A 15,773-nucleotide genomic window follows, 5' to 3' on the forward strand; every position below is an offset into this window, starting at 1 on the left:
CCGCTACCACCACCACCCGGTCCTGCCCTCGGGCATCCCCTGTGGTGTTCAAAAGAGAACATTTCCTGAGGGGCCAGCTCACCCGCTGCAAGGTACTGGCAATTGGACTGAGTCAGAAAGAGCAGGGCCCGGAGGCTCTTCAGGGAAAAGGCTTGAGGAGCATCAGCAATGATCCCCTGGGACAAATGCGAGACACCTCGCAGCGCCGGGAGGAGCAACTGACCTCGAGAAAAATGAAACCGTGATTGAGTTGCTGTGGCTTTTGACCTTGCCTGACACATAGCTGGCGCCTACGGAGCGAGGAGTGTGAGTCTGTACTTGGCACTTTGGCCCTGGGCTTGGGCATCCTGAACCATGAGCACTCCTGCCCAGGTACGCACATGTGCAGTATCCTTCCCAAACCTGGCCTCAGTTATTCTTGATGTGTTGGGACAGGGTTGGCTCCTTCGCATCTTGCTGGGCTCCTTCGCATCTTGCTGGGCTCCTGGGTCGAATCACCCTCTCAGTGTGACTCTGACCATTGAGTGGGGAAAGTTTTGAGGAGGATTCAGGTTTGCTTGATAAGTGGCATGAGCTAGACCCTGGAACGACGATTCTGGTCACCAGGTATTCGTTGATACTGTTTTGCACTTCTCTTCTTGCTTAAGATGCCCAAAGTTGAGAGGGTGGGTAATTCCTTAATGTGGTTGTCGCGGAATTCCTTTCATGTGTTCTCCCAAGATTGGGACCAGATGTGGGAAGGGAAGGGGCCAAGGGCTTGAAAGCAGTGGAAGCTTTTTTCAAGGTGACAAAGGTGGCCTATGGGCAAGTGGGCATCTAATCTGCTGAGATTTATTATTTGAGTGGGAAGCGGGGATCCTGAGGTTTGTAGCCAAAATAACGATTATTATAATTTTGATTATTATAAATGTGTGTTTATACATATAAAGTATAGCTTTAATTATAAAACATAGGCTATCATAAATTATATGTCTATATAAAAGTAAACAAACTATTATTCATCATCATTGTAATTATTTCCTTTTGTATTATTACTATTATTTATTTGAGGTTTCATAATCATAGCAGCATCAGAAGCAGCTGCAGCAGCAGCAACAAAACACCACTATAAAGTTTCCCTATCCAAAAAAAAATTCTGTTTAGATTTAATTTAATGATCTAGTTAGCTATTTTAGCTTAATTATAGCTTGAATTACATAACTAATAGTTCATAATGAAATATTTGAGCATAGTTCAAGGTCTGGGAAAGGTAGTTAAGAGAAATATCCTAACAGTGAGGAAGGGGCTTTAGGGTCATAACAAGTCGTCAATCACAAGCATGAGTCTGCCATTTCTCATTTTGAGTAGAACAGTCACCAGATGTTTAGGAAAGTGAAAAATTGGGATGGGGAAAGTCAGTGTACCTCTCTGTTTCTCTATAATCAGCAAACAAATTCCATGAGTAGAGGATGATCAGACAGAAATTTAATAAACCTGTCTTGGGATAATACCAGTCCTCATATGAGGCAGTAAAGGAAGATTGTTTCATGAAATAATCTTATAACCCAAGGCTGGCTTTGTATAAAATGTCTAAAATTAGCTTTAAATAGAAAAATTAAAAAATTTTCTATTCCCTTGTCTTTTTTCTAATTACCTTTTCTTGCCTTCCCCTTCCCCCTTCTGTGCCCAGTATCATTATCTCTTTCCTTATAAGCAGGTAGATGCATTTCTTTGGGAAAAATTAAATGATTTCTAATATTTTATAAGGCCTCTTCACATTTCTTTTAGATTTGTAATTTTAAATGATTCTGGAAATTATATATATATGTTTAGAATTTCCTTAATTTAAAAAAATATATAGAACAGTACCAAGAAGAAAATAACAGTTACTAACCAGATTTATCCACTCTTATCATCTTGTCCTTTTGGATCACAGCTTTCTTTTTTTATTCACTTTCTTGTTTCTAAGAGCATATATACTCATTATAAAGAACCAAATAATGCAAGAAGTATAAAAATACTTAAAAAATAACCCCTTAAACAATTGCTAAGAATTTATCATCATTACCATTAGGTAGATATTATCCTAATTTTTTGAAATACATACATAGAGTGGGCATGTTTAAGGTAGACTGGTAGGTAAATCTATAAGTAGATAAGAGATAGATACTAGGGATATTTTTTATTAAAATGGGATCAGAATAAAGAGAGGTTTTTTTTAAATTAAAAATAACCCATTAACTTAATAACCCAATAACTTAATTAAGGAAAAATAAAACTAAAAATTTGAACTTTGAATATTTCCTTACTATGAGAATTTATTTCTTGAAGAATCTCACCAAGGTTAAAATGAAAAAAAAGAAACAAAGCTTTAATAGTTTAGAGTTGTTTGAACTATATGTTTTTATTTCTACTGACTCTTTGCTTTGAAGGATGAAGATTTAGAGCTCTCACATGTCTTCTCATCTTTCTCTCAAGCACTTCAAACATTTGTGGTTGTTATACTGTCTGTCATGTTAATATATCTCAGCTTTATGTTATAAAATATATCCCAGGCTTCATTTCCTGTTTTGCATCCTCTTACAACATGTTCTTTGGTACATAGAACTTCAGAGTTCAATGTTTAAATGGGTCCAATATTTTCAACTTGTTGTTAGACTGCATGGCCTCTGTGTTGTTGTTCATTTATTTTCAATCCTGAGATTTTGTCATTTGTCCTCTACTAGAGATTCTACCTCAATAGAGTTGCCAGATCGAGTAAAGAAACATATAAGATGCACAGTTAAATTTGAACTTCAGATAAGCAATATTTTTAGTATAACTATTTCCCATGCAATATTTTAGATATACTTATTCTAAAATAATATTGCTTTTGAATATCTGAAATTCAAATTGAACTGTACATCTGTAGCAAAAAAAATATATATATGACTTTCATATTGTTTATTATAAATATTTTACCTGGCAATCCTATAGTCCACCAAGTTTGGAGTGGGGGTAGATAGGAGGGATAAAACATTCCTCTGGGAGAGATACTATTGTACTTTGGATAATTTCCCCATTGCAGAATTTAGAACTAGAACTCCAATTCCAAAGGCCTGTTATTTCAGTTCCTTTTATTTCTACCAGGAAGGGCCTTCACTATGTTTCTTCAGAAGTTTGGGGTGGGAGGATCAACATTCTGTTTTCCTCCAAGTCTGCAGGGTGTTAGTGAAATTCTCCCCTCATTAAGAAGGCTTGGGATTGAGGTTAGCGTGAGTGGCCATACCAGGCTGTGCTTTTCTATTCTGCTCAGAAATACATCATTCTTTACCAAGAGTTTTGGGTTTTGCTTGTTTATTTGCTGTGGTTTTTTTAATTAAATTATGCTATTTACCCTATGTGGATGGTGTTGGTAAATTTATTGTTAGTTCTTTTTTTTCTCCTTTCCATATTTTTTGCTCATGTTTTCAGAGTTTGTCAGGGAAAGTAAAGTCTATGAAGAAGTTATAATCTTCCCTCTTAGCTCAGAAATATTATCTTTAGAGTTCCTGTTGAATCTACACACTTAATAAATAAAATTATTTCATGTAAAATCTTGTACAGACAAGAGCTTTTAACATTTTAGTTGCAGTATAGAATACTTAAAACTTGGGTTCTTGAATCAAACTTGCCTGGATTTAAAGCTCAATTCTACCTTTTACTCTGAGAGAACTTGGCAAGACTCAACCTCATTAAGCCTCACTTTCTAACCCATCAATGGGGCATAAGAGCACTGCCGTCCTCATAGACTTTTTCTGAGAATGAATTGAAATAAGGCATGTTACTTAACAGAATTTGGCATATAGAAAATGCTAAATAAACGTGTATGACTCTTATTTCAACAATTAAAGAATATTGTTGTATTCTTAGAATCATAAAACATTAGAACTGGAAGAAACTTTTCACTTACTCAAATTTTAAATGTATGTAGTAGTTTATTCTTTCTAGGTGCAATAAATAATGAATAAGACACTGTTTGTCTAAATGTCAGATTTTCTCAGCATTATTGCTTTTCTGGGAGGGATGGGTTATTGAGAAACTTAAGCTTTATCTATGGTAAGAGGAACAATACTATATTTAGAATGTGTTCAGCTAAATAATGTGATACATTCAGGTACTGGGAACCTTCTATATCTCAAACTAGGGATTTTTTCACTATTGTTGTTGTAAAAGAAGGGACTTTGAGGTAAAGACAAGGCAGTACAGACAAATAGACTCTAACACTCAGTGGCTTAAAATTAGGAACAAATAAATAGAGATTTTCAGCAGTTGAGTTCACTCTAATGCCTCCCTCAGTGACAAGAAATGCCCCTGCATAGTGTGACACTCACTATCTGGCTGGCTTTCTCCCCGGAAGGCTGGCTGTGCGCTTAGGCTGCAATTCATGCCCTTCGGCAACTTTAGGGCCCGAGAGAGCACTTGCTCTGTCAGACTTCAGACACAGACTTGATTCAGCAGCTTGGCAAGTATGGTTAGTTCTCTCGTCAGAGCTCAATTTTGATTTTAAAGTGATAACTGGTAAAAAGAAAATAAAAAGTGATTATTGGGAAATACCCCATCCAAATTGTTGGTGCTAAAAGCTTCATTATGAAATATATAGGATCCAGACAATTACATTGGATATAGAGACTTATACAGATAAAGCTAAAGTTACAAATTTAATTCCCTCATGGACCAATTGGCATCCTTTGTTCCTCATCCAGAAGTTGTATGTGATCATTCATTCAAACATGTATTAAGTACTTAGTACTGGTCAGACCTGGGCCACAATCTAAGGAGAAACTAGTGCTTAGTTAGGGCTACTCTTTGCAATCAAAGAACGTGCTCTATTGACTATGTCTCTGATTCCATCTGACCGAACTATAAATGTGAGAAAAGTCAAAGGAATGGAAAAAAGAGTGGAGAAAAGAGTAAAAATGTATGACCACTTCTGGAAACTAATCTATGGAGAAATGATTTTTGTATGTACATGAAAGCTTACTCATCCGAACAGGTGGATGTTGCTTTCCTAAGTCAATATCCAAAAAACACAATTATAGAGAATAATAATGAAATGAAACATGATGGCTCCATTGCAGAAAGTTAGGGAATACAAAAGAGAAAAGACAAAATTGGGCCAAAGATTCACAGACCTTAGGAAAACAGACTTGAGTAGTTACAACAGCTTATCCATGTAACATTTCAAAAATGGTTCTTGAGTTAAAGGAGACAGGATCAAACAGTTACAGTTACATGCTAATGAAGAGCAGACTCTTTTAATTTACACAGCATTTATTTTAGAGTCTCAAAACTGAGTTATTACCTGTTCAGTTAGGAGCCACTACTAGATATTATAGAAAATAGATTTCTATCAGTTGTTCGGTTGATGATATTGTGAATTCAGTAGGGTTTCTTAAAATATAGAATTGGATTTTTTCCTCAGCTCACCTTCCACTGGTTCTCGGATTCTGTTAGTCAACAGTCCTATGAATGGGTTGGTGAGGAGCTGGACGGTGGCTTTGGAGACAAATAACAGGCCAACTTGCACATTTTCATTCAGTAGGTCTTTGTCTTCACTGGGACAGTTGAAAGGCTCAGTGGATGTGTTAGTCACCATGTGCTGTGTGGTGGCCTTAGGCAGCAGCCCCATCTGCAGGTCTCCGGTGTTGTTCCTTAAGTGACAGAGTGACAAAAGTCATTATTTTATTTTATGAAGATCGAGACCATTCGGACATGCTCCAGTGATGATATGTTAAGCAAAAATCTTTTGTGTTTATTCAGCAATTGAAAAAATAACTTTTAAAGAACACTTTTAAAAGTAAAATTAGTAAGATGGACTTCTTGGAAAAATAGCAGATATTTTACATATTTTGGGACTATTGGTTGTTTGCTAAGTTCTTTTCAAAAAAAAAAATTTATTTCTGCCAGAGCTATCCCATAAGTCTGGCCCAGAAAAGGAAAGAAAAAAGCAAGAAAAGAAAAAGAGAAAAGAAAACTAAGAAAAGAAAAACAAATCTGTAAAAACCAACTCTGTGAGTCAAAAAAAAAAAAACTAATAAATACAGTTCAGTCATAGAAAGCTTTGAGTACAGCTATGGGTAATCAGAAGAAATGAATAATGGGCTATATAAATATCTTCATTGAATCTGTCCTCTTTGACTAACAATAGAGATTCCTGGCCTGTTGTGTAACACACACACACACACACACACACACACACACACACATCTTTTCCCATAGATAATGCTATGCTTGAGTTGCTTTTCATGTGGGCTGTAGATCACCAAAGGTCCATTTACTCTTGTCCAGTTTCATGAGAAGCTTGAAACATTGGCTCAACAAGTTTGATCGCACTTCATGAAATGAGCATTCTTTCTCTTTCTCTTCTTCCGTCCAATTGGCTGCCTTCCTCAGTACATATTTTTTTGTTTTGTTTTGTTTTGTTTTTCACTAACCATTATTAAGACTTTCTTTTCATGCAGAACTATTTTTCATCAAAAGAATTTGGACAAAATATATTATAACAAAAAAATTCATAAAGTGTTATTGGTATAATTTTAGATAAATTTAAAATAGCTGATATGTCAATTAGAATACTTTCGAGTTACCTTCACATTAGTTCAAATCCACGATTAAAATTTCAAAAAGGAATATTTAATCTTCATAAAAGGCAACAACGCACAAAAACAGCAATTTTTAAAGAAAATGGAAAATCACTCAAATGTGATTCAAATATTTAATGGACGTTTTTGCATAAAGGTTGCACTCATTACACACATTCATAGGAGACTAAAAACCTTATGTCTAGACAGCTGATGGCTGTATGAATAGCATAGTAGATATTCAATTAGAAGGCTTTCCAAATGATTTCACAATTAAGAGATTTTTAAAATTATATTTTTGATAAGTGGCCAGCTTTATTCAAAACCTTATAAGGTAAAAATATTCTGAAAGACTTTGAGTCATTGATGGCAGCAGTTGTAATACTTTCTGTCAGAATTTTTATTTTAGGACTATGCAAATTACCGTCTATTAGACAAACATTTCTGGAAAGTATGAAGAATAAACAATACTTTTATCCAAGGTTTTCTCCTATAAAAATAATGTGTCTTGTTTCCAAAATCAGCACTCTTTATACGTAAAGTTAGAGAAATTCTAGAATGCTATGGTATGCAAAACCATATATCCTCATTTCAATAGGTATGAAAGTCTACTCCAGCAAGGAATAGGTCGGCATAATAGTTTCACACATCTGTAGTAACATACAGCACATATACCTTTCATTCCAGAGTCCACTGACCATATCCAGTCAGCTTGCATCAAAAAACAAGCAAGCAAATGAACAAAAACAGCAAAGCCTTGACTGTACATATATACATCTGTTGATTTCCAGGCAAAGTGCAGTAATACAATTCAAAAACTACTTGCAAACTATTACTCAAACTTCAGAATGCCTAACATTTGACAGATAGCAGCTTATTAGTTTTAATAGTGCCTTACTAACTCTGTATTAAACAGGCAAAGCCATCCACAGGAGCTGACAGTTTATTTATCCTTTCTATCAGACAAGGGACAATACACTAAATGGTAATTCTGCTGAGAAGACACATGCCAATGGGAGCTCAAAACTGCATATCTGAAAAACTGGTAAGAAGATGTAAATACTATAAAAAGCATACAAAAATTAAGCAAAGCTCAGTAAAGAGAGCCACTGAAGTATAAAGCGATGGCTCCAAACAGTGGAGAGCTGGGAAATGGCAGCTGGAGGAAAAAGATTAATTTGTCCTAAAGGAATCCTGTGTCTGCACCTCTCTCTATGTATCTCTATGTATCTCTATCTATCTCTATATCTATCTCTACCTCTACCTCTACTTCTATCTCTATCTCTATATCTCTATCTCTATCATCTCTATCTCTATCTCATCTCTCTCTCTGAAACAAAGAGAGAAGAAAAAATGAAAAATAATAGTCTTTATGTGGCTACTATTCACCTATATACAAATAGAATTATTCTTGTTCATTTTAGAAATTGTGGGAAGCTCTGAGTTAATAATGCAATATGACAAACAACAGAGACGCATGGACACGGACAACAGTTTAGTGGTTACCAGAGGGAAGGGAGAATAAGGATAGATAAAGGTAAAGAGGGTCAAATATATGATGACGGAAAAAAATTTAACTTCAGATGGTGAACACACATGCAGTATACATATGACATATTACTGAATTGTACATTTGAAATTTATATAATTTTACTAACCAATGTTACCTCAATAAATTTAATTAAATCAGTAAAAATTAATTAAAATAATGCAATATGAGATCTAGTAAAACTTGCACTGATGTAATAGGTATACATTTGACTTAAAATTTAATTTTATCTTCTTTAATATTCCATGTGTTGTAAAATATTTGTAAAATATTAATCAGTATTTTTTTCCTGATATTTTCTTCCATATCCTCCTTTTACCTATTACTGTGTACAAGCTACTCAGTTTTTGGGTTTTTTTAATACTTATTTCCTCAGAGAAGGGAAACATAAGGTAAGAAAACTCAGAAGATGTAAGAGAAAGGGGACAAGTGTTCAGTGGCCCAGAGGGGCCTTAGAAAGAATCAGAACCGCAGACAAGTTGGTGAGGTCTGAGAACCCAAGAGTCGGTATGCTGCTGCAGGAGTGAAATACCCACAAAGCAGCAAGACCCCAGAGAAAGAATAGATATCTCTTGTAGTGGACAGGGTTGTAGACTGCATCCTCAGAGAGTCCCCTCGCTGGTAGGACATGGAGGCAGCTGAGCAGTTCTCATGCTCACAAAAACAGCATACAAACAGCAGAAAAACCCATAAGATCTAAAGTAGTGGTAAAGACAGAAACAACATTAAGTTGTCTTCCTTTACATCTAATTTTCACGATCTGAGATTTTTATCTAGCTAATTTTCAAAATAATTTTCTCTTTAAAACGTCATCATCCACCTATATGGCATTTCTGGGTTTAGTGGAGGAGTTACAAACATGGAATCTGATCGCTTGATTTCAAATTCCAACTCTTTAATAATGGGCCAAGCAGATCACTTATCTGCTCGGTGCCTCAGTCTTAATTTAATAAAAATAGGACCTACCTTCTAAGGTTGTTGTAAGGATTAAAAAGTCAAATCTGCGCTACTTAAGTGTTAGATTGGTGAAACTAGAAATAAAATACAAAAATAGATAATATCACAAAAGCAGAGACTGAGCCATTATGCTCAAGATAAAACAAATGCCCAACAAAACTTTGTGGAGCTCAGACTAAGAGAGTGCTCCACCCCGTGCCAGTCAACACTGCATTCCTTCATTGTCACCAGTCTCTGTCTCTGCCATTATGATTTCATCCGATTGCATCAACAGAATGAATCAGGAGTTGACATTGAGCAGAAATAATTTAGAGAACTGTTTCTGTTTAGTATCTATATTTTGTAATAAAGCATTATATGTATTCTAAAGTATACATATTTTAGAAACTTGAGAAAAAGGGTGCGAAGAAGTAAAAAAACTTAAACATAATATCATCCATAAATAATCACTGTTAACAATGTGATGCCCTTTAATATAGATATACTTTTGAAAATTGTAAATCTTTTATATATATGTATATATCATACCCATTTCATATATATACATAGATATATATGTAATAATAACTGTATAGTACTATTTTCCAGTTAAGAGTATTATGAAATAATTTTTGGATTTATGCATAAATGTTTGCCTCATTTTTAATTCAAACAGTATGAATTTTTTAACTCAACTATGAACGCCAAATAACTTTCCAGATTTTGCCATCTCACAACCAGTAGATTAATAGTTGTTATCTAGAAGCATGTTTTCAATGTTTTTCTCCCAACTTCTAGAATAGTACTATGTATTTGTCTCTTTATATTCAATTTACTTCATTATGTCAAAAAAAAAGTCACAAAACTACATCTTGCCCTATATACTGCTTTGCGGTATTTCATAAGGTAGTATGATTCTGACATCTGCTGGCTACCTGTGAAGTTGCACAATTGTTACCAAATGGAATTTAAATTTTGATTTTAGTTTGTAAAACAAGAATGAAGTCTCAGTGTTCTTTTGTGAGTTAATGATGATTAGTGATTTTTTTTTGGTACACATTTCATGTTATACATTTCTTAATAAATTTGTTTACAATTTGATATATTTTTACTCTTGAAATTATGGGTCAGTATTTTAGATAGAAGTCTTAAGAAAGATTTAAACCTCAATATTATTTAAATCTTATTTAAAAACTATCCTATGGTAATAGTGTAAATTAAGTTCAAATATAAATATTCTTAGTTTTTTCTTATAATTTAACAGCCTTATCAAATGGATTATTTAAAAAAAAAAAATAAACTTGAAGAAATTTTATACCACCATGCAAATACAAATTGTAGTCCCATTTGGGAATTTTTACTACCAGTTTCTATCTGTTGTTTTTAGCTTATCAGAATTAGTATCTTAATGATTGCATGTCAATATTTTGATTTTTGCATTAATCATTGTTTATTTAGAGTTTTTCATTTATTCACATAATAATTAGCATCTTTATTTTTCTTGGATGCTTTGAATATATCCTGATTTATTTAATCACTCACATTTTGTTAAACTGCTCACTGTTACTGCTTTTACATGACTTAAAATCATACTGAAATGAATATTGTTATGCACATAAACTTTTGTATTAAAATAAATGAAAAAATTTTATACATAAGAGATTGAAAGTAGTGTCCAAGATAAATGTTCTTTTGGGCATTTAAATATATAATAAATATATTCAAATTCTAAAGCAAAGCAAAGTATGGTAGAGCTCTATGTTATGATTCCAGTGTTATCAGTGGGAAACTATTCACTCGGTCCTCCTTTGTGTGAACCTCTGACTTAAGCATAAGAAGGAATGAGACACAGTTATCTCACTTCTTGCTCCAGAAAATGCCATTTGTGGAGATGAGATATAGACAGACATTTCTAATACAAAGCAGCAATGAATCATTGCAATAATAGAGGTCAAAGAAAAATATGACTTCCAAAAGGAATATTCAAGGAACTTTTCATTAATAGAAATTAAATAAAAAATGGGGATATGAATTAATTTTTTTTACTTATGCCATTTATGTATATTAACGAAATTATGATTTTTCTGTTAGATGTGTTTCATGATCAGGATTACTAACATAAGAAACATGAGGTACTACTACCTCACATTGAAGTGGTATTATCTGGGATTTACTGAACAAATTCCTACCAAAAAAAAATAATAATAATTGCAGCACAATGTAGTGGAAATAATACTAATAGGACTGGGTTTCTGCAGATCTGGTTATTTTCCCAGATTCATTTATTTTTGCAATATGAGATTCGACAACATTTCAAGCCACATATGATACATCACCACCTCTATCAATAAAGACCACACACACACACACACACACACACACACAAACACAATGTGCTGTTCAAGTATTTTTAAGTAATAGAAAAAAAATGTATGAAGATGCTCATCATACAAAATAGCTAAAATTTCATTTACTGAAACAAACAGGGGGAGGAGGGAGCCTGTCAGATTTCCCCAATCCCTGCCTCCACTCTTGCTTCATCTCTCAGAAACTTGACCTCTAGAAGAGCTATTTTAGGAAGAAAAAAGCATTCCCTGACATGTGAGAACCAACCTGAAACAACCAGGCCATAATGTTTTAGCAGCTGTCCTGATGCTCATGTTTAGGCCATGTTCTTGTCCTGTTGGACATAAAGAATCTCACAGAACAACAGAGTCACTCTGCAACCATGAAGCTATGTTACAAAATAAGACCACTTGATAATTTTGTCTAAGCAAAGAAAAAACAAGGTCACTGGGCAAATAAAACATCCAGTAGCTTCCTCTCCAGGTTAATATAACTGTATTGAGTATATAATACTTCTTTATAAGAATATATTGTACAGTAATATATTTTATCTGCTGCTTTACCGATTATGGCTTTGGCCTACTATTCTGCACTCCTTTGAGCTAAAATTAAGACTCAGTCATGGAATTGTCCCTACTTCCTGGCAGCACCCAATTCAGAATCCCTGCTTTCCTAGATCCTTCCCCAGATCTCCTAACTAAAACTCAAGTAACAAGTCCTTTCCAACATGCTCTTCTTGAGACTCTTCAGTTTCCCATGGTGTATGTTCTTCCAGTGGGTTCAATTCCAGGTGTGCTACCAGTGGTCTTTGTTTGGTGTAGAGAAATACAATTCATTTTTGCACGTTAATCTTGTATCTTGCTAACTTCCTAAACTCATGAATTAACTTTTTCTATGGGTTTTTTGTTTTTCTGTTTTTTTGTTTTGCTGATTCCATAGCATTTTCTATATCAACTATCATGTTGTCCACAAGTAGTTTTACTTTTTCCTTTCCAATCTGAGCATCTTCTATTTCTTCTATTTTACTGTCTAGATGTTGAATAGAAGTACTGAGGATGAAATCTTTGTTCCTGATCTTAGAGGGAAAGTATTCAATTTATCACTGTTTCTAAGTATGATGTCAGTTGTAGCTTTTAACTGATGCCCTTTATCAAGCTGAGGAAATTCCTTTCTATTCTTAGTTTCAAGAGAGTTTAAGTAGAAATGATATTGGATTTTTTTTAAAGACTTTTCCTGCATCTATTGAAATGCTCTTACTTTTTTTTTTGTTTGTCACTAAAGTAAATTATATTTATATATTTTTGAATGTTAAACAAACCTTGCATTCTGGGGTAAATTCTATTTGGTCTTGATTCTTTTAATATATTATTGGATATGATTTGTTAAAATTTTGTTAAGAATTTTTGTATATACATTTATTAGGAATATTCATATGTGTTTTGTTTTTTTTGTTTTTTTTTTTACTATGATATCCTTGTCTAGTTTGGTTATTAAAGTAATGTCAACCTCCTAAAACGAGTTGGGAAATATCCCGTCCTCTTCTATTTTCTATAAGCAATTTTTTTTCTTTAAATATTTGATATTTAACAACTTGTGTTGTTTCCTATGAGGAATCTCCTGACATCTTTATTTTTACTTCTTCATATGTAACTTTTTTTCTACCCCAGAGAAGGGGAGGACTTTTAAGATTTTTCTTTTTATCAGTGAGTTTTAGTAATTTTATCCTACAACCATTTGGCTTTCATCTCTGTAGCCACACTGGCTTATTTGCTATTTTCTGAATATTCTAAGCATACTCCCGCCTCATAACTTTGTACTGACTATTTTCTTTGCCAGGAAAGATCTTTGTACAGCACTTCACCTCTTTCAAAGTTTTTATGCAAATATTACTCTCTCATTGATACCTACTGTGTTCATCATATTTAAAATTATAAATCTCCTAGCTCTTTCAACCCACCCTTATTATCAGTGATATAATTTTCCATAACACTCATCACTTTCTAACTTTCCATATAATAAATACATTTGTATGTTTATTTTCTGTTTCCCCAACTGGAATGTAAGCCAGGAGAATGGGAAACGTTGTCTGTTTTGTTCACTGTGGAATATATAGTACCTAGAATGATACCTAGAACAATACCTAGAATGGTGAATTGTCAGAATATATTTGTTGAAAAAATTAATAACCAAACAAACGAAAACTCAGTTAAAATTCTAGTTTGAAAATAATATTTGAAATATTAATTCTTTTTGGTTGGGATACATTTTACACTACAAGATTCTTTATTTTACTTTTGTCTTCCTGGCAATGGATAAGTATTAAGTAAATTTTTATTGAACAAATTAATAGTAAATTCTTCATTATGTCTTAAGGACAGCATGTGAGACTTCAGTTGACAAATCTAGTGGAATACAAAGTTACTGGTAATTTAATTTCTAGAGCATTTACCATTAATAATTTTATATTCATTATTTATAATTTTGACTGGAATGTTCTTTTGGCTTTGAATGTTCATTTTGGAAAATACTAGAACTAGTATAATAAAAAAAAGTTGATATTATAGTCAAAAGAACTAAATTCAAGTCAATTGCTACTTCTAGACTTATGACCATAGGAAAATTTCTTAAACTTTGAGTCTCAATTTTTTTAACTTTAAAATGAATTAATTTTAATTAATTACTCTAATATTATGCCTCTTAATTTTATACTTAAAATGAGGACAATGAATTATACATTCTCTAAGTCCTTTCCAAGTCTAATGTTCAGGGAACCTCTTGCAATAAATCACCTATTCAAACTCAGAATTATAGAGGGTGATGTTTTACAACTAGGCAAGATTAGTACCATGCAAATTCTGAATCAACAGGTCTAGGAAAGGAACCAAGGTTCTACATGTCTGAGATGCTCGTGCTGGTCCAGGAACTGTAACATATGGAGGAAAGTCTTCCATGACAGTGGGCGCTGGGATCAATGGCCAGAGGACTAAGCTTATTTGACTACTGGGGTGACAGTAGAATTCAAAGCCATAGGTTCCAAAAGCTTCTCATCCTGGCTGATGAAAAATTCAAAAACTGCAGACTTGGCATTGACATCTAACTGTTGTAGATATTTTTGTCCTCTCCTCATTTTTATCATGTTTAAATATGTTTTCTTCTCCCACCCTAATTCCTTAGTGATTCCTTTTATACCTCCTGCCTCCTAAGAGGCAGTCTACAAAGCTCAGTCTTGGGATCTTTAATAAATAGATCCTGTTTAAGAGTTTAATTAAATCTGAAATACTTTTCATTTTCAGAATTGCATGTCCAATGAGAGAGAGAGAAAGAGAGAGATAGAGATTTAAACAAAAAGTGAGATCTGTTTTGTATAATAGGAACAATGACATCTTCAGCAAAGGCTTGATCCCACTCAAACTGTATCCCCATTAACAAAGTTCTTCCTTTTTTCCTCCTGTCTTCTGAAGTGCAGTCTTGATTCTCAGACTTGACCTAGTTTTCTCTGGAATATCTAGGCTCTTCCCTTAGGACATTAAAATGGTTATCAAAGTTGCAGACCTCACTTCCTATAAAAGAAAGATATTTCCCATTCCCCATAGTCCCACTAAACATTTCTTTACATCTCACTCCCTTTAATTTGCCCAAACCTGTACTAATCATTGAGAATAGGTGATGATACAAATTTATCAGTTGCAGTTTGAGTGAAGTTAATCTCATCCAAATCTCATAGCTGAAAATGTGAAAGAATACTTAGGGTAATAAAAAGGAGAAATGAGTGTCAATGAAGAAATGGACAAATGTCCACTATCTTCAGTTCCAGTTCTCTAATTTTGCCTTATTTCTTAACATTCCCCACAACTTCAGTTAAGATATTTTTCAAAAAGCACCTCTCATCTCAAGTAACTTCTCCTTACCTTTTACTCTAATAATTCATATCCTACCCATTTTGGGGGTCTTACCTCACAATTGATCTTTGACCTTTCTGAACCACATTGTTTTTCCCCTCAATATTCCTTCAGTTTACATTATTCTTTATTTTATATATGTTTGTTTCTATCCAACTAGATTATAAATACCTGAGACGATCAGGATATGTCTTTCGCCTTTTATATCCTTCTTCAATACCAAATAGATTTTCAAGCCCTTAGTCCTCACTCAATGAACAATTGCAGAATAAGTCCTGTTATAATTAAACAGGCAGCATGTTGAATCAAAGGAGCACCAAAGTGGGAAGTAGACTTGAACTTTGGTTCCAGCTCTGTCTTTTTCCAGTTGGCCAATCTTGTACAAGCTATTTAACCTATTGAGCTCCATCTATAAAATAGGCAGATTTCTATATGCTGTGCCTGTTTCATATTCAATTGTAA

At 33.7% G+C, this 15,773-nt stretch overlaps 1 protein-coding gene across 1 annotated transcript in view; it reads right to left on the bottom strand.

Annotated features, from left to right (window-relative positions):
- Positions 1 to 4,330: 4,330 nt before the first annotated feature.
- Positions 4,331 to 15,773, bottom strand: part of EMB (embigin) — a 62,953-nt gene continuing 51,510 nt past the window's right edge. The window contains exons 10-11 of the mRNA XM_025047218.1: positions 5,428 to 5,651; positions 4,331 to 4,515 (exon numbers count right to left, since the gene is read on the bottom strand). Coding sequence (XP_024902986.1) covers positions 4,331 to 4,515; positions 5,428 to 5,651 — 409 coding nt within the window. The remainder of the gene's footprint in view (positions 4,516 to 5,427; positions 5,652 to 15,773) is intronic.

This window comes from Pteropus alecto, unplaced genomic scaffold, assembly GCF_000325575.1.
Source record: "Pteropus alecto unplaced genomic scaffold, ASM32557v1 scaffold73, whole genome shotgun sequence".
NCBI classification, from domain to species: Eukaryota; Metazoa; Chordata; class Mammalia; order Chiroptera; family Pteropodidae; genus Pteropus; species Pteropus alecto.